At 41.9% G+C, this 26413-nt stretch overlaps 1 protein-coding gene across 4 annotated transcripts in view; it reads left to right on the top strand.

The window, feature by feature from the left end:
* Positions 1 to 26413, top strand: part of PIBF1 (progesterone immunomodulatory binding factor 1) — a 190580-nt gene that overhangs the window by 15857 nt on the left and 148310 nt on the right. For all 4 annotated transcript variants that reach the window (XM_006278351.4, XM_059721480.1, XM_019488572.2 and 1 more), the window contains exons 6-9: positions 9912 to 10045; positions 10812 to 10920; positions 17687 to 17868; positions 22137 to 22262. In XM_006278351.4, the coding sequence (XP_006278413.1) occupies positions 9912 to 10045; positions 10812 to 10920; positions 17687 to 17868; positions 22137 to 22262 (551 nt within the window). The remainder of the gene's footprint in view (positions 1 to 9911; positions 10046 to 10811; positions 10921 to 17686; positions 17869 to 22136; positions 22263 to 26413) is intronic.

Raw genomic sequence — 26413 nt, 5'->3', positions numbered from 1 at the left:
TAGTAGGGGTATTGCACTTGTCTGTCTGGCTAGATAAATAGTCACCCACATTTGGGTAAATTCAGATACAGTAAATTGAAAATAACCTGTAATATGAGGCACAAGACGCTGCAGGGAATTAAGTAGAAGTTCAGGAGAAGGTCAGTCTCGTCAAGAAAGAGCAGGGAACACCTGAAGACTAGAGCTCTCTATTAAGGCACTTCTATTTAAAGTGAAACATGAAGGCTGCACAGTGACTTTCACTGAAATAAACCAGCAGGTTTTTTTAAATTTATGTGCATGGTTCTGAAAACTGGGAAATGCAAGTTTTGATGACTGTGTTGAAATCATCCTGACACTTTTAAACCAATCACAAAGCAACCATCTGCAGTGTAATTGAGAAAGTCAAGTGTTGTTTCAACCTCTTGTTGCCAAAAACTGCAAGGGTCTCATTGCTGCATCGACCGGCGATCAGCAACTTTTTCAGGCTGTGGGCTGGAATGACCCAGCTTGGGTCCAGGACAGGCTGGTGTTAAGACCTTGCCACTTCTACCACTTCTGCTTCTCCCTGTTGTCAGGTGTGCAGCCTCCCTTGCTCCCACTGATGGGATGCTTCCGAAGCACCCCCAGCTCCATAGACTAGGTTGCTGACCCCTAATGTAGACATTCCTCTGCAAAGGCAACCAGTGACATTCAGCGTTCATGGACTCCAGAAGATATTGTGATAACCTGTTGTGGCTGAGAATTTAATGTGACATTTGGAGTTTAGAGAGAGAAGGGGAAAGGGATTTCCTCTTTCTTGGTTATGAAATATAATTTTAAGAACAACATAGCTTATTCAGTTCCTCTTAATGCTGTTGAGCTTGTTATGAGCATCTGTTCTACTGCACCTAGTCTCAAATTATAAATTTTAGTTTTGTAAGTGAAGCATATGTCACTATAGTCATTTTAAAACAAGGGGGGAAAAAAACCTTAGCAGCTAGCTCGTCAGTCTCGAAGAACCTTGTTTTTATCTCTTAAAAAAACCCACAAAAATCTGCCTTACTCTTGGGACAGGCAGTAACTTGTCTGTAACTGCCTGCAGGTAATAATATCTTCTCTTTAAGTTTGTGTCCACATGGATCCATCCTAAGTGAACGTGTGTAAAGTTGTATTTGTTTTGTCAGCAGTGTCAGGGGTTGCACATGCATGTTTCATGTTTTTTGGACCTTATTTGAGGATGGAAAATCCCTGTTTGCCTTTTGATTCATTCTTGTCACCAAAACCAAACAGCATTGTTCTGTACAACCTTACATCACTATTGTCTCTTGTTGCTACTTAGGATTACCCAGTTAAGTATGTAATCAAAGCCTAATGAGTCTATGGCATAGATCACATAGGGATAGTCAGTTGCTCTGGCCAACCATGGTAGAAAAGAGTACTGCTCTAAGACTCTGTATCTGCTGCTTATTATCCCTGGCATTGGTTAAGACTGTCTTCTGATGTAATGCCAGCTCTGTTTGCCAGAGCTGACCACAGACTATTCTCCTGCATTACTAACTGCACAGTGGTCAGTCTGAGTCTCTGCTTCTACCTCTGTCATACCTTTCTACTTTGATTTCAGAAACTCTAGTATCATACTGTGAGAAAATTGTCTTTGGTGACCGTCCCCACTCCATAGTGATTGATATAGTAGCAGATCCTCTATCATTGGGGCAGTTAACTTTGGTAGTGAATACTGCATTCTGGATTTCTGATGTTTGATATATGTCTTTGCTCAATTGCTTAAAATTTACTCTTGATACTGAAGCTTTAGTATTAATGATAAAGATTTTGCAGAACCCAACTTTCTTGGCACCTATTTCTGACTTGGCTCCCTTCAACTTTACAGGGATCAGCAACTTCTTTGAAAAAAGCTCAGTCCTTTCCTTTATATTTCTCTTTCAACTACTTTTCTAGAATTGCTTCTCACCTGAGTAAGTCTAAGAGAGAGATCTTGATAAAAGGGTATTAGGAAGTTCTGCTTTTCTTCTCAGAAGGATTAGTTTTGGAAGACCATGAGTAATGGAATTTACTCCTCCCCTCCAGCCCCCCACATGTACCATAAACTTTTGGTGTGCAATCCTAGCTGTACTGGCTTTCTAGAATTTTAATCTTCAGCCTCATTACTAATGCTTTTTTGTACAGCAAGGTTCTCCTCTTCAGAATAAAGTTGTTTTTTTTTTCCTGCCAGGTGGTCTGCAAGAATATTACAACCAAACCTACAGCCTGATTCTCAGGAAGCATTTCACAAAGACTTGAGTTAAGAAGTAGGATAAAGAGAATCAGTTTTCTGATCCTTTAACTCTAACTATTTCTCATCTGAGGATAAACCTGGTAATCCTTCTGTGTCTTTCAGTACAGAGAACTTGAAAGCCATTTAAAACTTTCTCCAAAGGATAACAGATACATTGGAAATCCCTTTAAAAGAAAGGCTGCATAAAAAACATTGGACATATTACATCATTTCTTATAGATGTTTGGTCATGAATGAAAGCAACTTTGATTTGCCCAGGGACTTCTGGACACACCACCCTTCACTTTACCCCCAAAGAGCAGGTTGATAGTATCAAAAACTAGTGAAAACTACTGAGTATTTTTATAGTCTTCTTGTTATGAGCTCTTTAGTGCTGGATGCTTTCTTCAAAAAACATAAGCATCTTGGTCAATTTATATTTATACTTACAGATTTACCTGGAAAGGCTGGACTTTTCTGGGGAAAAAAATTAACACTTGGCCTATGTGCAGGTCAGAATTATCAGCTGCTTGACTTGGTTAATTCACGGTGACTATTGTCAGTGGAATGAAATTTTTCAATGATTACAAAAATCAATTCAGTACGACTTTAAGTTAGATGAACTGAAGTCATTGCAATGAATCCTGGCCTTCAATATTCAAATACATCTCTTCAAACAGCACTGAATGAATCTTGATAGTGCCACAGGATTGATGGCTAGTCTAGTTACTTCAAAGAGCTCATCTTGACTTCAGTAACTGAACATTCTAAGGGAAGCCCCAACCTTTAAAGAAATTTTGTTTCTTACAATACCTAGACTGAGCCACCAAGTTTAATGTCCTAGTCAAGAATCCTCAACCAACTCATATCTGCACCCTTGCTTTCTTCCAGACTTACTGTCCTTCCCCTCCCCCTGTACATCTGTAACCTAGCTGCTGGCTTTTGTGCCACTTCTGAAGTGGACCAGGGTGCCCATCAAGTGGGTACCCATTAGGAGTAGGCAATAATTTCAGGAGGAGGGCTGCTTAATGACTTTCGATGAACTGCTGACGGCTGCAAGAGTAGTCCTGTCCCTTGACAGGTGCCCTGCCTCCCTGATCACCATCTTGGGACCCAAAGTTCTACCCCAACCCCTGACCTTTGCTCCTCGATGTCCCTCTCCTTGCACCTGTGCAGGCCGGGAGCAATCCAGGCCCTTTTTTGCACCGCGCGGGCTGTGGCCAGCAGCCCGGGCATGCTGGGTCGGAGAAAACAGGCGGCACGCTAGAATTAGTCACGAACACTTAGTGGTTGATTCAAGATTGTTTACTTACACCGAAGATGGTCGCGGTGTAAGCTGGACAGTTTCCCAGGCACAGCTCCGATTAAATCCTCGTTTGAGGACTACGACAAGCTTGGGTCTCTCCCACGGAGTTGTTGAGGCTCCATGGATCCTTTTGCGCGCAGGGAAAGGGATACGTCGAGGATTGTGAACGGCGACGGGGAGAGGCTAGAGGCTGATCAGACCTCTGTTGCCTGCTTGAAATGCGCTGAGTCCGATAGGCTCCGCAGCGCTTAGAGATCTTCACACAGCGTGAAGGTCCCTCCTCCTGGTGTTTGTGGAGTCCTCCAACTTGGGCGGAAACCACTCAAGCTTTTTATACGGCTAGCAAGCCAATCACTAGCCGCCATGTATGAATAATTTAACGCAAGCCAATAATGGGGCTCGAATTAGAATACAAATGGTGGGAACTCTTTGCAACGAGCATTTCTTAACTGCAAAGAAGAAATGCACACTGCAAAGAAAGCTACAAATTGGCGGGAAAATAATTCAGTGGCGCCAAAGCGCACACAAAACAAAAATCACACCCTTGGGTTGTGACATCCCCCCTTGCTGAAGGCACAACTGAATTATGCTACACGCTTGTCATTCGAGTGATCCAGAGCTTATCACGAGTCGTCAAACGAACAGACAAACAAACAAACATAAAATTCCCCAACATAAAATTCGCTCTCCTGGGATTGAGTTGCACAATATTCAACACAAATACACATAATCAGATTCAAAACAAAAACTGCACGATTAGGGCTTCAGTGGGCGTCATGGCGAAGTCGTACATCAGGCCCTCACTTCTTCCGATGATGCCATCCTTCTCAGGGCTTTTCTTCACCACGCACTCTGAATTCCGGATCTGTAAACAAAAAACTCTCAAAAAAAATGGGTTAACGCATCTCAACATATTTACAAAGTTTCCATGGAACTTTACTATAATACAAGTATTCATCATCCTAAACTACCCTCTTTTGTACACTCAACTAGAAGAAATTGTCGAGGAGCCGTCGTCTAGCTCTTCTAGATAACGGAAACCTAACTCATAGGCCAGCTGCCATTGACCTGCGTCCCCTAAAATCCGAAGTTGCCGCTTATTCAGTCCAGAACGCTGTAGGAGAAATCCAAACGTGTATCGCTCTTCTGGTGTTCTCTGTGGCAATGATAGAAGATCGGATTCACGGTGTCTTGTGCCTTGAATCTCGGTCGGGTGTCGACAGTCCCGATCAATAGATAATCTTGGCTCCATCAGGATATGCAGTCGTGACAATTGACGAAGGAGATTACACACAGGTTGGTTCACCATTGAGTTAAGCAGAATCCGGAGGACGACGATGTTCTTTCGCCCATAAACCTCAAGACAACTATCTAAGCTGTGAATGGTTACTGGAACGGTTCCAGGATCTCGTAGATGACAATGAGGCCATGGTTTTATTCGCTGGAGTGATGTCAGTCCCAGCGCACATGCTCTGGGGTTCCAGGCACAGTACGAGACTCCGATGATTGCTAACATGAGTTCTGCGCCGGTATGTTCTGGCCGTCCTTCATGCCATACGTGGGCTTTTTGACCGATCAGTCCTGCAACAAGCGCTGGCAGTGGAATAGGCCAGTGAACATTGATCGCTATCATGTCGATGTCAGTGACATGTCCTCTACTCCATGAAGCTTGTCTGACTAAGAAGCTTGCTTCTTCCTGGTTCAGCAGGTTGGATCCAAATTCCACGACTAAACGTCCCAACCATACAGCTAGAGTCTCTTCAGGTTGGATTCTTGATTCTCTGTATAAATCCTGTAGTTCAGTTCTGGTGCGAGCATAGTAGGCAGTAACAATTCGATTAGTCGTTGTTGTAGGCTGAACTGCCGCTGCGGGAGTCACTGTTGCTGTTACTGCTTCAGGCAGGAGGGGCGGATGCACTCCTCCGCTTGACTCTCTCTTTCGTCGGCAGGAAGGCATGGTCGGCAGAGGCGTCGCTGCGTCGCTAGGCGGGGTTGCTGGAGACGACGCTGCGTCGATGGGCGGAGTCGCTGACCGAAATCTCGCGGGTTCCTCCGAAGCTCCACCCTTCTTTTCTGGTTCTTCCACGCGGTCTCCCTCTTGCTCGGCGCCATCTTGGGCTGACGTTTCAGGTTCCCTTCTCTCAGCCGCTTCTTTGACCGCCTGAACAGCCATATGCAGCTGGGCCTTCAAACTTAAATTCTTATTCATTAAATCAGCAATTGTACGGAAAGTTGCACTTAATTCTCCCCTCTTGTCGTACCGTGGGGCCACCCTCTCATCTGCAGCGCGTTCCTCCGTCTCCAGATCTTCGCGGAGCTCGGATGGAAGCTCGCGACCCCTTAATCTAGACGCCATGAGGGGAGGGAACCGGCCGATCGGCACCGGCTCTTCACTCTCCCAAGCATATTGTAGGCATCGGGCACACTCCCGGGTGAGGGTCGGGTTCACTGCGCCCGCCGGGTTGATTCTGGCGAGGGACACAGTATCGAGGGGCCTGAACAGGACCCGCTCGTTACTCATTATACACCCGAACGCCGCAGGGAGCAAATACACTTCTCTCTCTCTCGGGGCTCCCTCTTCTCCCTTCAGCGAAAGGCGTCCGCTGACAAATCTCTCACCCATTCCGCCCGCCTGGTGGTAAGCGATATGCGCCTCAAGTTCCTCAAAACTTTTCACTTGGCGTTTGTTATCACACCAAGGGCAGTTTCTTAACTAATTCTAGCTCTAGCGTGTTCTCTCCTGATCCCATCCTCGTTGCCATGTGCAGGCCGGGAGCGATCTGGGCCTTTTTTGCGCCGCGCGGGCTGTGGCCAGCAGCCCGGGCATGCTGAGTCAGAGAAAACAGGCGGCACGCTAGAATTAGTCACGGACGCTTAGTGGTTGATTCAAGATTGTTTACTTACACCAAAGATGGTCGCGGTGTAGGCTGGACAGTTTCCCAGGCACAGCTCTGATTAAATCCTTGTTTGAGGACTACGACAAGCTCGGGTCTCTCCCACAGAGTTGTTGAGGCTCCGTGGATCCTTTTGCGCCCAGGGAGAGGGATATGTCGAGGATTGCGAACGGCGACAGGGAGAGGCTAGAGGCTGATCAGACCTCTGTTGCCCGCTTGAAATGCGCTGGGTCCGATAGGCTCCACAGCGCTTAGAGATCTTCATACAGCGTGAAGGTCCCTCCTCCTGGTGTTCATGGAGTCCTCCAACTTGGGCGGAAACCACTCAAGCTTTTTATACGGCTAGCAAGCCAATCACTAGCCACCATGTATGAATAATTTAACGCAAGCCAATAATGGGGCTCGAATTAGAATACAAATGGTGGGAACTCTTTGCAACGAGCATTTCTTAACTGCAAAGAAGAAATGCACACTGCAAAGAAAGCTACAAATTGGCGGGAAAATAATTCAGTGGCGCCAAAGCACACACAAAACAAAAATCACACCCTTGGGTTGTGACAACACCCAGAAGTGCTCCTTTTGGGTGGAGGGGATTGCCATCTTGGAACCAGAAAAAAAACCAAGTCATATATTAAAAATAAAACATCTACTATGACCTATTTTAATTTTATTTCAAAAATTTTTTTTTGTCCTGATTTACTTGCATTTGCATAGTGTATATAGAAGTAATTGCATAATAGCTCAAAACAAAGTCTTACTCTTGTATATTGTGTGTGGGGTGTGGTTGGAGGGGTGGGTGGGTATGTGTGTCGGATTTGTGGGGGGGGGGTTGTGAAGGGGTGTCAGGTTTGTGGGGGGTTGGTATTGTGGGTGTGAGGTTTAGGGGGGTGTGGGGTTTTTGGGTGAATGTAGGGGTGTCTGTTGGTGGGTGTGGGGGTATGTGTGAGTGAGTGTGGGGTTTGTCAGGGGTCTCAGTGTGGGGGGTTTGTGGGGGGTCTGGAGTATGACAGTGGGTGGGTGTGGGGTTTGAGGAGGGTCTGGAGAGGGGTTGTGGAGGGTGAGGTTTGTGGGTGAAGCGGGTAGGAGGTATGTTGTGGGGTGGGTGTGGGGGATGTGTGTAGGGTTTGTGGGGGTTTATGAAGGGGTGTGGGGTTTGCGGAGAGTAGTTGAGGGGGGTTTGTGGGGTGTGTGGGGGGGGCTGTGGGAGTGTGGGTGGATATGGGGCTTGTGTGGTAGTCTTGGGTGTGGTAGTGGGGGGGTATGTGGGGTTTCTGGGGGGGTCTGGGTGTGGTAGTGTGTGTGGGTTGGTGTAGGGGTTTGTGAGCAGGTGTGGGGGTGGGGTTTGTGGGTGGGTGTGTAGGCCCCCCTGCCACAACCCCCCTCCCCCATGGTGCACAACCCCCACTGGCAGCAGTGGGAGTAGGCCCTTGGGGCAAACATGACCTGTGGCAGGCAGAGCCCCCCAGCAGCACTCGGCTCCGGCTGTGTCCCTGGGGCTGTACATGAAGGTGCCGAGCCAGCCCAGCCTGCTGGTGTGTGTCTTCACACCAGACTCGGTGAGCTTCATGCCAGCACATGGGGCTTCCAGCACCGAAGGCAGGAGCTGTGTGCCAATAGGCCAAGCCAGGCCAGCTCTATTCTTCTGTGTGGGGCTTCCAGCACTCCAGTGCAAAGCCACGTGGTGGCATAGAGCCTGCCCAGCCTGATTGCTAGCAACTTCTCGCAGCTCCCAGTCTGTATGCTATTGAGCTGGGTAGGCTCCATGCCACCATGTGGGGCTCATGGTACTGCAGCTAAGAGTGTGCACTGCTGGGCTGGCTCTGCTTCCACGTGAGGGTCCCCATTGGAGTGCAGGAAGCCCTACATGGAGGCATAGAACTGGCCTGGCCTGGCCCCAGGGCATGCAGTTCATGCCTGCAGTGCCAGGAGCACCACGTGGTGGCACAGACCTAGCCTGGTGTGGTCCGAAAGCACACACCAGTGAGCCAGGCCAGCTCCATGCTGCCACATGCAGCTCCTGGAACTCAGCTGGAGTCACGTGCTGCTGGGGCGTTTTACCTGCTGTGGTCCATGAGCGCCCTGAGCGTCTGCTGCTGCTGCTGGTGATGGAGCCTGTGTGTGATGCAGGTTCGGGAGCGCCCCCCCCCCCCCCCCCACAAGCTCCATACCCACCCACACACCCTGTCACCCCCCCCACGATCTCCCGCACACCTTCTCACTAACCCCACACATTCCCATACACATGTCTACCATTGGGCTGGGAGGGCTCTGTGCCAGCATGTGGGGTTCCTGGCACTGCAGGCGGGAGCTCCCTTCCTCACTCACCATATGTCCAGTTGTGCGCTGTCATGCTCAGTGCCTCCACAAGGGGTTCCCAGCTGTAGTGGCAGGAGCCCCACAGAGGTGGAGGCACAGAGCCTGTCCAGTTCAGTGGTGCACAGCCTATGAAAGCCTACATCTCCTGCTGGCTTTTAGTCGGGCAGCCACAAGTCAATAATAATTGTTTTTTGGAGGGGCCTCGCGGGCTGGATAGAATGGCCTGGAAGATGCTTTAGCTGAGCATATGTTAGTAGCCTCACTACAGGATCAATTGGTTCTGAAATTTAGGTTATGTCTCTACTATGCAAGGTTGCATTGTGCTGACACCCTATGCTAGCTCTGTATGTTCTAGCTTCTAATCCAGAAGCACGTATGCTAGATCAGTTATTCCCAACCAGGTGCCATGGCACCCTAGGGTGTCTTGAGATGTTTTCAAGGGTGTTTTGGACTGTCGTACAATGTTAGCACTGTTTAGAGTGTAAATATCATTTTCGGGATAAACAGAGAGTTTTAATTTAGGAATCCTAAGCATTCTGACCTGTTGTGGTCTTCTGGGTTCTTTGCAACAAAACAATTGCACCATTATTTTTCTGTAGTCAGAAAAACTAAGAGCTGGCATTTTTCAAGAGATACTTTGAGTCTAGTGAGCTGTGCCTTGACTCTAACCACTATGTTAGAATGAGCCTATTATCTGTTTGCAGCGTCACACCAAGATGGCTCTATTGCTTTTATAACAGAAGTTATTATAGTATATCCCAGTGTAGCACTACCTTGTGCTGCACAAATGGAATACCTTTGCCCTGTGATACAGAAGACTGGTCTTGATCTTTTGGTCCTTTCTGTCTGCAAGCTCTATAAAAATGTGAAAACTGCAGATTGGAAAATACTAGAAGAGAATTAGGCACACCAAACAACTCATTTAAAAGCAGGTAAACTTTAGGTTGAATATCTGTATAGCTGAGTACTTCCTGACATCTGTTTAGTTTGTGAAATAGTCTGCGAAGGGAAAGAGGGGAAAACCCAATCTCTTGAACACTTAAGAGTAGACCTCTTAATCTAAATTAAGTTCTGTTGGGGATAATCTTTCCATTTAATTTAGTTTTATTGTAGCAAATACTAAATCAAATCTTAATGTAAGTATGATTATTTTTACTTCTAGAGTTATGAAGATGAGAGAAGAAGTCATTCAGAACTTGAGATAAGATGTCAACGTTTGATGTTGGAATTAGCAGATACAAAACAGATGATTCAACAAGGTGATTATAGACAAGAGAACTATGATAAAGTGAAATGGTAAGTGTGCCTGCCTGCTTATGAGTAGAAATGTCTCTTTGTTTATTAATGTAGGTTGCATCTCATAATGTGGGTTCAGTTCTACGTTTTTTGACTTGCGCATACATGCAAACCGTAAAATAGACAAAATATTCATTTATCAAGTTGAGGAATTGTTCAGTTCTGGTTTTGCAAGAAATATGGCAATGAAAACTTACAAATTAGATACATATTTTTCTAAAAATCCATAATTTGGGTGCCTGTTTTTCAGAAGTGTAGCCAACCTAGTTTCCACCAAAGTAATAGGAACCAAATTTAAAAAAATGTTTTTAATTTTTTTTTGGTCACCTAATTTTCCTCTGACATGCTGCAAGAGGTAACCTACATGGCAGAGGAACAGTTGCTTATAACTACTCTCTAGTTTCTCTTAGAACTATGGGCATGAAATAACTTAAGGATATTCATCCACTCTCAGCCAATCTCTGCAAAATGAGTCCTCAAAAGACTAATTTAGTACAGTAGAGGGGAAAATTTTCAGATGAGAAATTTGCAAATAGCTGAAGTGGTGAAGGTAACGATAAAGCAAGAAAGATGTTCTAGTTGACAAGAATTTTACACCGATAGTGGCCCATTAAGTGAAAGGATGAAAGAAGCTCAATGTTAGATGACCCTGAAAAAATGGGTGATACTGAAGAGGTATGCAAGTTCTGAAAACTTGTTTTACTGAAATGAAAATAAATGCATCTCATAATCTGATTTTTTTTTTTTTTTTTTTTTTTTGTAACAGTGAGCGAGATACATTTGAACATGAATTATCAGAGCTCAGGAGAAAATATGAAATACTAGACATATCACACAAAGCACAAGCCAAAGAAAGAAATGACTTATCAAAAGAGGTAAACTTTAGAGTTCTTGTTTGATGGTTGTCTGCGTTAATTCCATGCTTAGTGTGCACATATCCAAGGTATACAAGATGTGGATTCTTTTGGCTAGCAATATCTGTTGAAGCTGAACATGAATCTTGAACACTCTTGGATAGGCAAGGTATTTTGAGTATATGTGATATCTTTTATTAGACCAACTGAGTAGTTAGGGGAAAAACGTTCTTAGCAAGCTTTTGGGTGCAGTCACCCTTCTTCAGGCATAGGGAGTATGAACATTTGTATACTTCTACCCAAAAGCATAATAGCAAACCCAGCTTGTTGACCTTTAACTCCTTCAAATTACCCATGCCAGTGAGGCAAAACATTGCTAATATTAATTTACTTTGTGCCCTGCATGATTACTTTTAGCATCACCTATAATATTTAGCTAGTATAGTTTATTTTCTGTGTGTTGGCAAAATGTATACTTTAAACATGCTTTAGTTAATCTACATCTCCCTCCTCCCATGCCCCACCATTCCCTGTACAGAGAGACCCTGTCACTTACCACTCTACTTAACATGGCTACAGAGCAGTAATGAGACCTGGCTTCTCTACATCTGACAACCTGGACACTAGCTGAATGTTCTAAGTGAAATAAATTGGCTTGACCACCAACTTTTGTTCTAAAGCAGCAGGAAATTCCAGTCAGGCCTACTTATGAATCTAAAACCTAGAAATAGATTTTCTATTTACACATTTCTGCATTAGCTTTCTTCCTTGGCATAACCATTACAAGCATGTTGGACTGTTTTCTGGTCCTGAAACATTCTGGAATTTAAGTTACGTATGTGTCTGTCTTGCAGCAATATCTGCATAGCATCCGCCTGTTCAAGACTATCCTGTATCCTCCAACTTTAAACATGGAAAGAAATCACGAAGGGTCTTAGATATTTTTCTTCTCTGTGTGGAAGCCCTCTCTTGGACCTTAGTGTAATATTAGTAGGATATATTTCAGCTTGAAAGGTAGGGAAAATTTTGGATCCCTTTGTACAATGTCCTCATAAACATAGGATTCTTCTCTGTCATCCAACTCTAGTCCCTCCCTGAGACCAACATTTTCTCAGAATTCTGGATAAATTGATTAATTCCTTCCTGTTTTTTGTTTTTCCCCAAACCTTATTCCACTTTAGAGTAAGCTACATTTTACACATTTGATGTTGTATGAGAATGACCTTTTTATTTGGAATAAAATTAGTCAAAACCCTCAGACTTGCATAGTCTGTGTTGCCAGAATTAGAGCAACCTGTATACTTGCAGAGAGGATCGAATTTTGGGTATCCACCTGTAGAACATGTTACAAGTTTCCATATTAGAATCAAAAAGTTATAGTAAGGCTTAGTAAGCCTCTTTTGCCTGTTTGAGGAATTTCTTATTCTTTAAACCTGTAAAGCAGCTATATAGCTCTTGATTTATGCATTTACAAACCACTGTTTTTAACAGAAGCTTACAGATCAGAATAGAAGCTTAGAGTTTGCCCATTGCATACTGTCCCACAGGGTTTGTTTAAATAGGACTTGTACTACCTATCTACAAGCAAGCAGATGGTAGCTTGCTAGTCACGAAGATGGGAATCAGTGTGCTCAATCTGTCACTCAGAAAAGAAAAATGTGTACTTACCTTACAGCAACCAGTTCTTCGATTTCATAACCTGTCTGTATTCCCTTCTAATTCCACAAGAGTTCTGCTCTGCTGGAATTTTTTTTCTGTTCATGACAAAACTAAGAATTGGTTTGGGTTTGCCCTACTCTGTGGAATTTCTGTAGGGGGCAGGTTTAGTACCAGACAATATTTATGATCAAAAGAAATTAATTTTGCATGTTGACATTGAGTGGAATCTGTGGATAACACCTTTTGAGAAATCTCTCTTCCTGTAAATAACTTGTTTTTGTTTTATCCCAGATGCTCATTTATGAAGTAGTAAAAGTAAAAAACGTGCTCTTTTTCATCATCAAAATAATGGTGTGAAGTTTGCATTTAGAAACATTACAGATGGTGCCATTCTTTTTAATGGTATAGAAACACAGGAGAATTCCTGATCAGAAGAACTTACAATTTGAAGTGCTTACACATGCTATATGGTGTGGGTTCTTCTTAAAGTATAACAACTATTTTTCATTTAAATGTGATCTTCGTGAGATAAGTTAGACACCTGAGAAATAACAGGGGGAAAAGTGTCTCTAGGAAGAGTTGACCTATGTAAAGTGCAGTTCCATTCTGAAAAATGCCTTATAAAATGACTCTTCGGTCAGAAGATCTATTGTTGTTTGGTATTCAGAAATTTGTTTGCTTCTGTTAGCAGCTACAGAATTTTTCTTCAATTCATGATTATCATTTGCAGTGCAAAGCCAGCCTCAGGAAGAGATGGATTCCTTCATATGCAGCACTTAAATAGAATTGTTTCCTTCACTCATCTACATCAGTATGCTCTCTGATGGGTACATTTCATTCCTTGCTTTTCATCTGGAGACTTTCTTACTGTAGCAGTATTCATACGATACACTCTAGCGCCTCCCTACCACCTTCTCCCTGCTTTGTGTTTTGGGCTCCTCGGCTCTTCTCAACTGCCTAACTTAAGATGGAGTACTTTTTCTGTTCCTGATGTCCTTCATCAGCAAACACCCAAAAATCATGCTTTAACAGCAGTAGTTTAATATTTAAAATATTCCTTCACTGAACTAGGAGGATTGCTGAAAGTTTGTGTTGTTGGTTTTGTTTTGTTTTGTTTTGTTGTGGGGGGGGGGGAGGTCAACTCTCTTTCCCCTGTTGCTTAAGGCCTTTGTCTCCATCCTGGCCAGTAGCTACCCTCTGCCCTAGGAATCCTACCTGGCCCTGAGACTTCTGAGCCCTGCAGGATATCCACAAGAGCTGAAGAGAGGCCCAAATCAAATTTACCAGCATTTCCCAGTGCCAAAACATACAGCTTGGAGTGTAAAAGGCAGGGGAGAGCACTCTGGCATGGAGCCATTCAGAGATCACAATTCACAAACACCTCAAGGGGACTGTGATGCTGTCAAATTCATCTGTGATGATGGAACCAGGTGGTGATCTGATGACTTTATCTGTCTGTTGCGGAGGTGCCGTTTTCCTAGTTCTACCTAAGTACCCTACATCTGGTATGGCTTATTTTGAAAACCTCAGCACTGAAATGCACTTCGGAATTGGACTGTGTACTGACAGCTCAAAACAGCATAATCTCCAAGCACAGTGCCTTCCTCTGGCATGCGCCCTCCAGTACCTTGGCCCAGCTGCGACACTAAGTTTTCCTTCTCTGAATGCTGCTCATTGGCCTTCTTAGGACCTAGATCAGTCCTCCAACCAGTACTGTGTAGATGCTCACCTTCACAGTAACACCACATAAAACAAGTGATAGACCCCAGCACCTCAGGCAGTGGTCTACAGTTTTTCTGATAATGTGAGTGTGGAAAATTTGGTTATAGTGAAAGGTGCCTTGACTCTAACCACTGTGCTAGAATGAGAACAGAGCCTGTGCCTGTTTGCAGCGTCACACCAAGATGGCTGTATTGCTTTTATTACAGGAATTAGTGTAGTATGCCCTGGTATAGCACTGTCTTGTCCTGCACAAATGGAATAGCTTTGGCCTGTGATACACAGAAGATATACAAACAAATCCCACAAGGCTCAGAGAGCCCATTGACATTGAGAGCCTCTATGCTGGGGATGTTTTTGAGTGTCCCCAGGTTGTTGGAGACTGTTATAATAGGAGAGAGAACCCAGAGACCCATGCTCTTTCAAAGCGGCTTCAGTGAATTTGTGCTTCAGTTCACCACAGGAATTTCCACAGTATTTCCACAAAAGCTCCATGGGCAAAATGAGTATAAACTGGCATTGCCCCAGTCTTTCAGTGTCATAATCCTCCAAATATATAAGGAACTTTCAAGAACTTATGTAAAAAACTGGCAGGTTCATTAAACATCTCCCTAAAGGAGGTGTCTGAACAGTCTCACTGCTTTGTAGGTATATGGTACCAAGCAGGCCTGATCCAGCTAGTTCTAGCGATCAACAAGGCCATAATGGACTTGGTCAAAGCAGTCTCGCAAATTTTAGTCTCTTGCCACCCCACTGCTGGACAGAAATAGAATTCAGGGTAGTGCAGAATCATAGAAAGTTAAGGTTGGAAGAGACCTCAGGAGGTCATCTAGTCCAACCCCCTGCTCAAAGTAGGACCATCCCCCACTAGATCATCCCAGCCAAAGCTTTGTCAAGCCGGGATTTGAAAATCTCCAAGGATGGAGCATCCACCACCTCACTGGATAAACTTCCAGTGTTTCACTGCCCTCCTAGTGAGAAAATGCTTCCTAATATCTAATCTAATCTTCCCTTGCTGCAACTTGAGACCATTGCTCCTTATTCTGTTATCTGCCACCACTGAGAACAGTCTAGCTTCGTCCTCTTTTGAATCCCTGTTCAGGTAGTTGAAGGCTGCTATTAAGTCCCCTCTCAGTCTTCTCTTCTCTAGATTAAATAAGACCAGTTCCTTCTGTCTTTCCTCATAAGTCATGTCCCTCAGCCCCCTCACCATTTTTGTCACCCTTTGCTGAACTCTTTCCAATATGTCCACATCCTTTCTGTAGTAGGGGCCCCAAAACTGGACACAGTACTCCAGACGTGGCCTCACCAGTGCTGAAAAGAGGGGAATAATAACCTTGACCTACTGGCAAAACACCTACCAATATGTGCCTTTATAAACTAAATAAGATTATATAGATAGAGTACAAGTTCAAGATTCACTTTCATGTACGTGGCCATGCTTTTGAGTCATCCATTAATGCAAATGGTGTGGACAGTTACTTTTAAGAGAAAGTAAAATTGCTTCTCACAAAATGAAGTTCTTTGAGGTTGTATTGTCTACATACACATTCAGACCCTGCCCTCCTCCTTTTCCCCAGAGTCAAAAGTAACATAGAGCTCTGGTTGAGAAGAAACTGAGAAGTGGGAAGTATGCACTGCCCTAATGCCTTCAGTACAAGGGCACAGGGAGAAGCAGGACTAGACCCCTCTGTATGGGTATTACTAAGGCAAAAAAGTTTCTAGCTGAAACAGATTGTGAACTAAATACATTAGTAAGAGTGTGTTTGGGGACAGTATATTTTAAAGAAACTTCAGGCCCTTGGCAGATGTTACACTTAAGAGGTGATTAACCAGTTAATCGTGTCTTAAATAGTGACCTGGCCACACTCCATGAAATCAATGAGATTATAACATGGAAAACAAGCCATGCAGCCTGATGCCAGTTACAAGGCAGAGGTCTGAGATCAGCCTCAGTATGGTCCCACGGCTGGAATCTGCCGTGGGACCATACTGAACAGAAGTGAGTTCAACACCACACCAGTTCGTTGGGCACTCAGTTTTCTACTTGCTAGTGCAAGGGCTTTCTCTGCACTGGCAACTAGTATTGGCATAACTGGGATCTGATCCTGGTCCCATAATCATGCATCCTGCCATGCATGTGTAGCATGGCAGAAGAGATTGCTGAGACTGAGGAACAAATTACATCTGAAAAATTTCACTGACAATCTTGTGGTTGCACAGATGTCACAACAACATAATGTAACTTACTGAATGTATTACTGTTGTAATGTCTGAAGAAAGAGGCTTCTCAATCTGTTGGGGGGTTTTTTGTTTTGTTTTGTTTTTTACATCTTGAGTTTACAGGATCATCATTTAGATTAATAACTAAAATATGTTTTCTTGCTCAAATTTTCTTTAAAAAAGTCACCAGAAACATAAAACACTACCGTTTAATTTTTAGACACTTCATTTAAAGCTTGCAAAGTCACATGCAAATATAAAAGAAAACAGTACACAGTGAAGCTACATATATTCAGGTTTTAAGAGCAACTGCATTTTTTTATAAACATGATGTGACATGTATGATTAAAGCTTACCTCAAGACAAAATATCTCACGTGAAATGGAAAGATTTAAATAATCAATTTGAAGTTTTTTTCTGTTTGTGTTTTGTTTGTTTTGTAGAGATGGGTGCATTCTCATTCATTGATGCAATGATTAAAATATAATTTACAAATAAATAGAGATTTTCCATGAATTTTTGGTATATGTTTAGTACCGAAACAAGTGCACTATAACTATGCACTAATTTATGCAACTAATGTTTAATTAATGAAGCTTAATTAATGAATGAAGCTTAATGTTTGCAAATTGTTATACATTTTAGATTTTTAGTATATTAGAAAATGGAGAATGATGCATTGCTTATGGATTCCCCACAGGATCAAGCCCTTAATTCATATGACCTGTTGTGGCAGATTTCTAAGGCTTGACCTCAAAAGTTATATGCTTTTTTTCAAATTTAGAAAATAGTGTCCCTTGAAGTTTTTATAGAGGATTATAGATTCAGCATTTTTATGTAAATGTTTCAAGAGGTATAGGTAGACAAGGTTCCTTGGGTGAATTTGATATCTGTTATTAGACCAACCCAAATAGTTGGAGAATATTTATTAAGCAAGCTTTCGGGTTCAAAAACCCTTCGTCAGGCTAAGGAAGTTTCAGCAGTTGGTGTGTGCTCTTTATAGTAAGTTTAGGTCTTAAAATATTTTATGTTAAATTTAGGTTCCATTTGAATTGGATCTATAACTTGTGATTTAAGTTATAACAATAACAAGGGAATTTAATTTTTTTTTATGTTAATGTTTTATTTTAATTGCTTAATTTTAATTTTTATCAACTGCAATCAAATAAGTTTGTTTTGTCTGTAGGTGACAACATTACAGCAGTCTGTTAATTTGCTGCAAAAGGATAAAGACTATCTTAATCGCCAGAATATGGAACTCAGTGTTCGCCGTGCTCATGAAGAAGATCGTCTTGAAAGACTCCAGATTCAGTTGGAGGATGCCAAAAAAGCTAGAGAAGAAGTATATGAGAAATATGTAACATCCAGGCAAGTTCTTATGTTAAAATCCCATTAAAGTAATTGTCTGTTGTTTTCAAAAGAGTTTGTTCAGATCTGTTTATGACTGAGATCAGAATTAGGCTTTGTTTTTTTCCTATCACATGGTAGTGTTACAATGACAGGAATTATGCAAGAAGCTAGGATTTCTTTGGTGCTATCTTTTATTGGACCAACTGCATAGTTGGGTTAGTTAGCGAGCTTTTGAATGCAAGACATTCTTTAGGTCTAAGGAGTAAACACCAGCACAGTGTAATGAAAAACAGCTGGAAGATGGGGGAGAAGGCAGATTTCAGTATCTTCCATGTTATGGTACTGTGACTGATGATGTAGCCATGATGATCCAGAAAGTATATAAGGTGGATTTTGATATCTTCCATGATATGGTGGATTTCACTATCTTCCATGTTACGGAAATCAATACCTTAAGAAATCCTTGCCTTTCGTATTACATATAATATTTAAGAGAAATATATAAAGATTTTTTTAAAGATTTTGGGAGTCAATCTACAACACTAAAGAAACCCAGAGAGAAAGTTTGCTTTATGGCAATTATTTTATTAGTATACAATGAATCCTGAAAAATTCTAGTGAGAACCTTATGTTTTTTTCAGTTTGGAGCCCTGCTATTCAGGTGACCAGTTCCAAAGATTTGATACATCACAAGATACATCAGTGTAGTGGCAGCATATTTATGGAGCCAAGAGATACTATTGTGGAGCCAAGTTTACCATTTCCTTGACAATTGACTCACCTAAGGCAACTTACCTCAATAGATCACAGATGGGATTGTGGCAGGGGCTTGGTGCTCCTGCCACTTTAAGAAGCAGACAGGCTAGTGCTGAGGAAGCCTGCAAGTGCAGCCAGGCAGATTATTGAGTCCTCTCCGCCTGGAGGAAGGCGGTGCGTAGGCAGGATATAAGGCCAGACCTGAGTGGAGCCAGCAGTAACATCCTGGAGGCTGGTGAGGGAACATCACTCAGCAGGAGGGCTGCAGCTCTGGAATGGCAACTTAGAGAGTACAGCCAGCAGCTGAGGGGAGGAACAGATTTCTAGGGACTCAGGGAGGGGTCCAGAGCCCAGATTGAGGGGCTGAGAGTTGATGGCCTGAGTGTATGGGACAAGAGAGGGTCAAGGAGCCCAGAGGAGGGGCTAAGTGGAAGGTAATATCAGTGAGTGATGACACCTGCAAGACATGGGGTGTGTTATAGGGGTGGATTAGAGCCATGCAATTAGCTCTGAAGATGAGACCACAGAAATCTGGTGGTCACTGGAGACAGAGAACAATTTTGGAAGACCAGGCAGTCTCCCTCACATACAAGTGAGATGCATGAAAGTGTGTTGGGCAAGAAAAGGAGTGACTGTTTAATGACAGCAGAGTGAGCAAAGGCTAGAGGGACTCCAGGGGCTTCACAACCACCCCTAGAGGGCACCTTATGACAGGCATTTATCACATTTTGCACATTTGTCATATTGTGGCTCAGGATCAGCAAGGAAGGATCAATCCTTGGTGCCTTCTAGATTACAAGAGTCTGGAACGATATGTTTGGGATCAGAACAGAGTTCCTTTTTCAATTGCAAAACAATTTTCAGATATAGAACTTGTCTAATTTTACTAATCCACAATCAATCATGTATAATCATCACTCAATACGATAAGATTTACCTTTATTCTGTAGAAAAATGACTGAAGTCCATCTGCCTGCCAAAGAAACTTCACACCAGTTGGCATAAACATGTCACATAAGAAAACTCATCTTCCCATAGATGTATTGGAGCTCAGGCTAATTCAGTTGGCTCATGCAGCATGTCTTCTGTTTCAAGGCAAACCAGTTTTGATCGTGACTGATATCATTCCAGAGAGATCTTGTGTGAATGCATAAGGATGAACAAGTTATTCCTTCTTATCTTAGGAAACTACATACCTTTGAACTCAGTACATCTGTTTTCACATGACCACGAAGGTTCCACGTTTGCTTTGATAGATCACATATTCAGGCAGTAGTGTAATTGTGAGTAATAGATAATAGAATCTGTTGTTATAATTATTTCACAAATCCCCCAGACCTGCTTTCCTGCTGTAACATTAAGTTGCCTCTGAGTCTAGATATTATTTCTAAGAACACCAGGAAAATTGTCCTATCCAGGCCTGGCCTCCATTCTGTAGCATTCTCCATTATAAGGAAAAATTGCTCTAAAAATATCTATAACATTCTGTTCCAACATATGAAATACACCGTGCTAATATGTTATGCATCAAGATGGAAAAAAAATTGTTCCTCTGAGCAATTGTCCCAGGATTGTTTGCCTATCTCCTAAAGTCGGAGACACTTCCTGATTTGGACTGTTGTTTTAAAAAAGCTTGGGACTTTGTATTATTTTTACAAGAATGCACTTTAGTGCTTAACCACTCTCCTAGTGAAAAAGGTTCTTCCTAATTCCCAGTCTAAATTTTCCATGGTACAGTTTAAAGTTTAAACTGATTACTACTTTTTATGAAAGCTCAAAACATGTCATTTGCCTGAGCAATTCCCTTCCTACTGTGTTCCATGCTGGCTAATTCACCATAAAAACAGTATAATTAAACCAGTGCTGGGCACTTTTGAAAATGTCTCTCTTAGTTAATGGTTAGTTACCCTACTTTAGTCATAAAAAAATATTGTAAGAGTGTTTCTGTGTGTGTGTGTGTGTAAAATGCACCAGTAGCAAGTTATATGTTCAACCACATGATTGTTTAAACTCAGGAGATAGTTGCTTTCAACCTCAAGCTTTCCACCTTTGGAAGTTTCTACAACTTCTCTAGGCAGTTTGTTTTAGTGCTTAACCACTCTCCTAGTGAAAAAGGTTCTTCCTAATTCCCAGTCTAAATTTTCCATGGTACAGTTTAAAGTTTAAACTGATTACTACTTGCCTAGTCCACTATGGACAACAGAGAAAATAATTGAGCCATTCTGTTTACAACAACCATTTTTGTATTTGAAGTCTTTTCTCAAATACCCTTTCAGTCATCTCCTCTACAGACTAAATAGCCCCAGTTCTTCTAAGCTTTCCTTGGATATCAAGTTTTATAGACCTCTAATTATTTTGTTGCTTCTCTAGACTGGCCTTTGCTAGTCACTTGGGTCTTCACCCAGTTATTGTAGGCCAGTTATTCTGACAAGAAAATGGAAGCATAAAATAAGCAGCATACAAGGGCTGTTCAAAAGGTGTTGAGACTAATGCTGTAGGAAACAAAATATTCTATTTACAGGGGTTTCAGCTTAATCTCCTTCGAAGTATGCTCCTTCTACAGCCATACACTTCTCCCAATGTTTCTTCCATTGTTGGAAGCACCTCTGATGAGCAATTTGTGGAATCTCTAAAGTTGCTCAGTCGCATTTTGTTTTATGGTTTCCACATCACAAAATCTTCTTCCTTTCAAGGTTTTCTTTAGTTGAGGGAAGAGAAAAAAGTTGCATGGGGCCATGTCAGGTGAATATGTAGGCTGTGGTGCTTGTGGGATACAGTGTTTGGCTAAAAATTGCTTCACAAGCTGTGCTGAGTGGGCAGGCGTGTTGTCATGGTGAAGCATCCACGAGTTGGACACCCACTTTTCTGGTCATTTTTCTGGTTGTTTCATTCCCAAATCGCTGGTTAGAATTGAATTACATGAACTATTAGAAATTCCAACTTCTTCTACAATCTCTCGGACTGTCAGTTGCCTGTCATTTTGAATCAAACTGTGAACCACTGCCACATTTTCATCATTTTGGGATGTTGAAGGGTGTCTGGAATGCTCCTCACTTTCCACCGATGATCATCCTTCTTTAAACCTACGATACCATTCAAAAACTCTTGCACGGCTCATAGTGTGATCACCAAATTCTATTTTAAGTAATTCAGATGTTTCACTTGCTGTTTTCCCAGTTTTCATGCAAAATTAAATACATACACGTTCTGGACACTCTGACATAACAAAAGGGGACACACAATTTTACTTCAGCCGCTGGCCACAGAAAACTGGGGAAACACCATGAGCTGCAGACCTGTCCAGAGGAGTCCCAACATGCCAGACTTGTTCAGCAAAGCCATGACCCCCACCCAATACTTTGTACCACAAATACACACACAGTCTCGATACTTTTTTAACAGACCTTGTAAATCACATGTTTGGAAGAAAAGAAAAATGTAGCTGTACTTATGCAGAGTACCACGTTTTTTGACATTTATGGTCAACCTTATAATAATATAAGCTAGATTTTTTTTTTTTAATTTTTCAGAGATCGTTATAAAACAGAATATGAAAACAAATTGCATGAAGAATTGGAACAAATTAGATTGAAAACAAATCAAGAGATTGAACAGCTTCGAAGTGCTTCAAAGGAGATGTATGAACGTGAAAACAGGTAGGTAAGATGGGTTTTTTAAAAACCTGTAGACCATTTTAAGTAAAAATGATCTAAAATAGTGTATGTATTATCTAGAGTAAGTTCTCTCTCTTTTGGAGGGATGGGCAAAGTGTAGAAAATGGCTTAATTATGACCCATTCTAAATTAACTTAAATATGCTCACACAAAATTATCTTCAGTATAGAATTATATTTTTGTAATAAAAGTTAAATTTTAAGTTTTTTGCTGCATCATATCAGCAGTGAATTTGTTATAATAAATTACCTATTTTGTTATTTGTGGCTTGCTAGCTGTGCAGTGCTAGGTTATTTCATAGTTAAGTTATTTTGCATAAAATGTGTTATCTAACTTTATTGTACATGATGGAGGTAAACCTTGGGATTGAGGTGATGTGGAAAAGAGGATGCATTGAGTGTGATGAGGAAGATGGAAGAAAATGAATTGAAAGCTTTTTCAGGTTTTCAGAAAAATGATGTCTGAAATGACATAGCTTTGGTAGTGATCTCAAGGGTCATCTAGTTTAACTGTGTACACAAATGTACCATTTCCTATTTCTAAACCATCTCAGACACCTATTCAGTATCTCAAAAACCTCCAGTGAAGAAGATTCCTTTATCTTCCCTAGACACCTTGTTCTATTCTTCTACTCTTTTTATAGTGAATTTTTCCTAAAATTGGATCTAAATTTGCTTTGCTGAAGTTTGAACCCATTTTTGTGCATCCTGCCCTCTGTAGCGAGGGAAAAATGTTCCCATCTTTGTTACCCTTTCAAATGCTGTGCCATCATGTCATTTCCTCCCTTCCTTAATCTCCTTTTTTTTCCAGACTAAAATACCTAGTTGTTTCAGCCTGTCCTTGTTTGGCTTGCTTTCCAACCCCTTTATCATCTTTCTTGATCAGCTCTGGATTTCCTCCAGTTTCTCTGTCCCACTTGTAATATGGAGCCAAAAACTGGATACAGAACTTCAGCTGTGGCTCATCTAGGTCTAAGTAGTGTAACGCTATTATCTTCCATATATTGCGACAGTGCTTCTGTTGTTGTAACCTGAAATCGCATTTACTTTCCATAATCGTGTTGAGTTTGTGACCTACCCTGAACCGCAGATCCTTCTCACAATGTTACTGACAAACCAGCTAATTCCTGTTTTGTATTTGTATCTGTGTAGCACTGTACATTTGTCTCTGATGAATTTTATTTTGTTACTTTTTGTCTTATTCTCAGACTTAATTTAAAAACTTGAATTTTATTATTCTATCCTCCAAAGTGTTTGCTACTCCTCCTGGTAGTGTGTTGTTTCCAAATTGCATCAGCATTCTCTCTCCCTGCATCCAAGTCATTAATAAAATTTAAACAGCACTAGACCCAAAACCGAGCACTCTGAAATTTCACGTGAGATCTTCTGCCAATCAAACATTGATCCATGAATAGTTACTTTTTGCCTGTAGTTACTGAACCAGTTATGTGTTTACCTTAACGTAAGATTTATGTTTAAAGATGATACTATCTACGTTGCAGATAGTATGCCAGATCACTGACTGGAAAAACAGTTCCATGGCAATATTGGCAACTTGGAGGAAATGTGTATGTAGACCATAGTTAAGGGTTAATACATCCCTTTCTAACTGGATACAAACTCTGTCAAAAGTTTGCTATTGTCAAATAGGTAGTCAGCAACTGTATTTAATTTTGCCTAGGTACTATCCATTATAAAAAATAATTTTCAATTCTTGATAACACTACCAAGCTCAGAGCATTTGGGTTTAAATTTTCCATGCCGGGTGTCTGCTTTGGGCTGAATTTTTTTGGGAAGTTTTCATAAGAACATAAGAATTGCTATTTATTGGCTAAGACCATGGGTCCATCCTGCCCATTCTCCTATGTCACACAGTGGCAGAGAGTGGATGCTATAAAGGAGAGTGAAGTGGTCATTACCAGGATGTCTTTCTCACTGTTCGTCTCAGTTGCAACCACCAGTATTTAAGCTGAGGAAGTTCTAATTCAGTCAGAGGCTGTATCTATCCCTAACTCCTACGCTCAATAGCTACTGATGTCCCTTTCCTCCAGTAATTTGTCCAGTTCCTTTTTGAATCTAGGTCAGCTGTCAGCTTCCACAACATCTGGAGGCAATTACACACCGTGTGAAAAAGAACTCCCTTTTGTTAGTTTTAAACTTACTACCTTCTAGTGTCATTTTATGACCTCAAGTTCTTTTATTGTGAGAGAGAGTGCATAATAAATCCCTATTTACTTTTTACCATTTAGTATTTTGTAAACCCTTATCAGCTTCCCTCTCAAGTGTCTCTTTTCTAAACTAAATAGGCCTAGGCCCTTTAGTCTCTCCTCATATGGAAGCTGCTCCATACTGCTAATCATCCTTGTTATCTTTCTCTGTACTTTCTCTAGTTCTTCTATATCCTTTTTGAGGTGAGGGGACCAGAACTGGGCACAGTATTCAAGGTGTGAATGCATTGTGGATTTATAAAGGAGCATGATAATACTTTCCATTTTGTTTACAATTCCTTTCTTAATAAATCTTAACATTTTGTTAGCCTTTTTGATGGCTGCTAAGCATTGAGCTGATGTTTTTAGTGAGCTGTCCACAATGACTCCCAAAATCTCTTTCCTGTGTGATAATATCTCATGTAGGGTCCATCATAATGTAGGTTACCGTTTGGGTTATTTTTGCCCAGGTATATCACTGTACATTTATCTACATTGCAGTTGTTTCCAAGAACAAAATTAGGAAGAAATACATATGTATGTTGGTTTGCCCACATTTAAAAATTCAGGGGCCTCTGTGTACCTACTAATAGGGATTTAGTGCCCCTAGAACTAAGCTGCAAAAGTATTTTAAACATTGTGTTTGCTGGAGGAGTGCAAGAGTGCTTTCACATGAAGGTAAAATACAGATGTAGGCTTGGTTCACCTTGGGGTCCTTAAGGTTCCTCTGTTGATACCGCCAACTATATCAGTTTCTTTGGCACCATCTCAGAGAGCTACCCAAAACTCTTGTCCACAAGCTAGCTAATCTGTCAATAATGAAGTATATTTAGGCTTGCCTTCTTTGAGGCTTTCAGGCCCTGTGGAGAATTCAAAGGATCTACAATCTGCTTAGCCATCTGAAACTTGCTTGGCTTCATGAATCTTTCAGTCAAACCATTTGGCACTCCATCTTGATGTCTGCTTGACTCCTGTAAAGACCCCTGCCATGCAAGCCTTGGTGCTATTCACATGTATGTCAGATGATGGAATTTCCAGTCCAAGCACCATTGGCTCCATCAAAACGGACTACACCACAGTCTATATTGCCACTGAAAACTTTGTTGGGGCTGCTCCTATATCTCTTCATACTCTTGTGCTGGCAAGGAGACAGGGAGAAGTATTTTGTTCACAAAAGGAGCTTGCAGGATGTGAGGAGATTAAGCATTCACATACTTCTTCACTGACATCACCTTCCTTAACAATTAAAAAGCTTACTTTTCTGGGTATCTCTGGTCAACTTGTGGCTCTGCTGTCCAGCAGTTTGGACATTTCATTGGCATGGAGACATGGCTGGGGGATATCAGTTGAAGTTCTTTTGCTATGCCTTCTCTGCTTGACTGAATATTTATCACCAATACCAATCTAGAATTTCTTTGAGCAGCTCAGGATTCCATTAAAAGAAATCATACCCTTTTCTGCTCTAAAGAACCTACCCAGCTTCCCTTGTTTGAAAGCTCCATCTTCTTGGAAAGACCCAATGCAACATCTTAATATGGCCCTATTTTCAGAAGTCGATGAAGACTTGCTTGATTTTGCCAAAACTAGCTTGCACTGACTTTAGCAGCAGTAGTAGCATGTACATGTATTCACTTTCAGGCACCAGAGATTAACTCTACTGAGTTATCCCCAGCTCTGTTCCCATCTCAAGCAATACTTTTTCTTGAGGGCACCCAAGCATCACTTTTGTAGAGCGGTACGTGTAGGATGACTTGGATGAAATGGAACAGTAACATTATGAGCAATAAATCATTGTTAGGCCCTTGAGGATCACCTTAAGACTTCGTTTAAATCCCCTTCTGATGAACAAAACCAACTTCAGAAACTGACTGGATGAATACCTAACAATTTTCTGTTACAAATAACGTTTCCAGCTCCAGACACTTTT

This window comes from Alligator mississippiensis, chromosome 1 (assembly GCF_030867095.1).
Source record: "Alligator mississippiensis isolate rAllMis1 chromosome 1, rAllMis1, whole genome shotgun sequence".
In the NCBI taxonomy this organism is placed as follows: Eukaryota; Metazoa; Chordata; order Crocodylia; family Alligatoridae; genus Alligator; species Alligator mississippiensis.
This window is presented reverse-complemented; position numbering and strand designations above follow the sequence as displayed.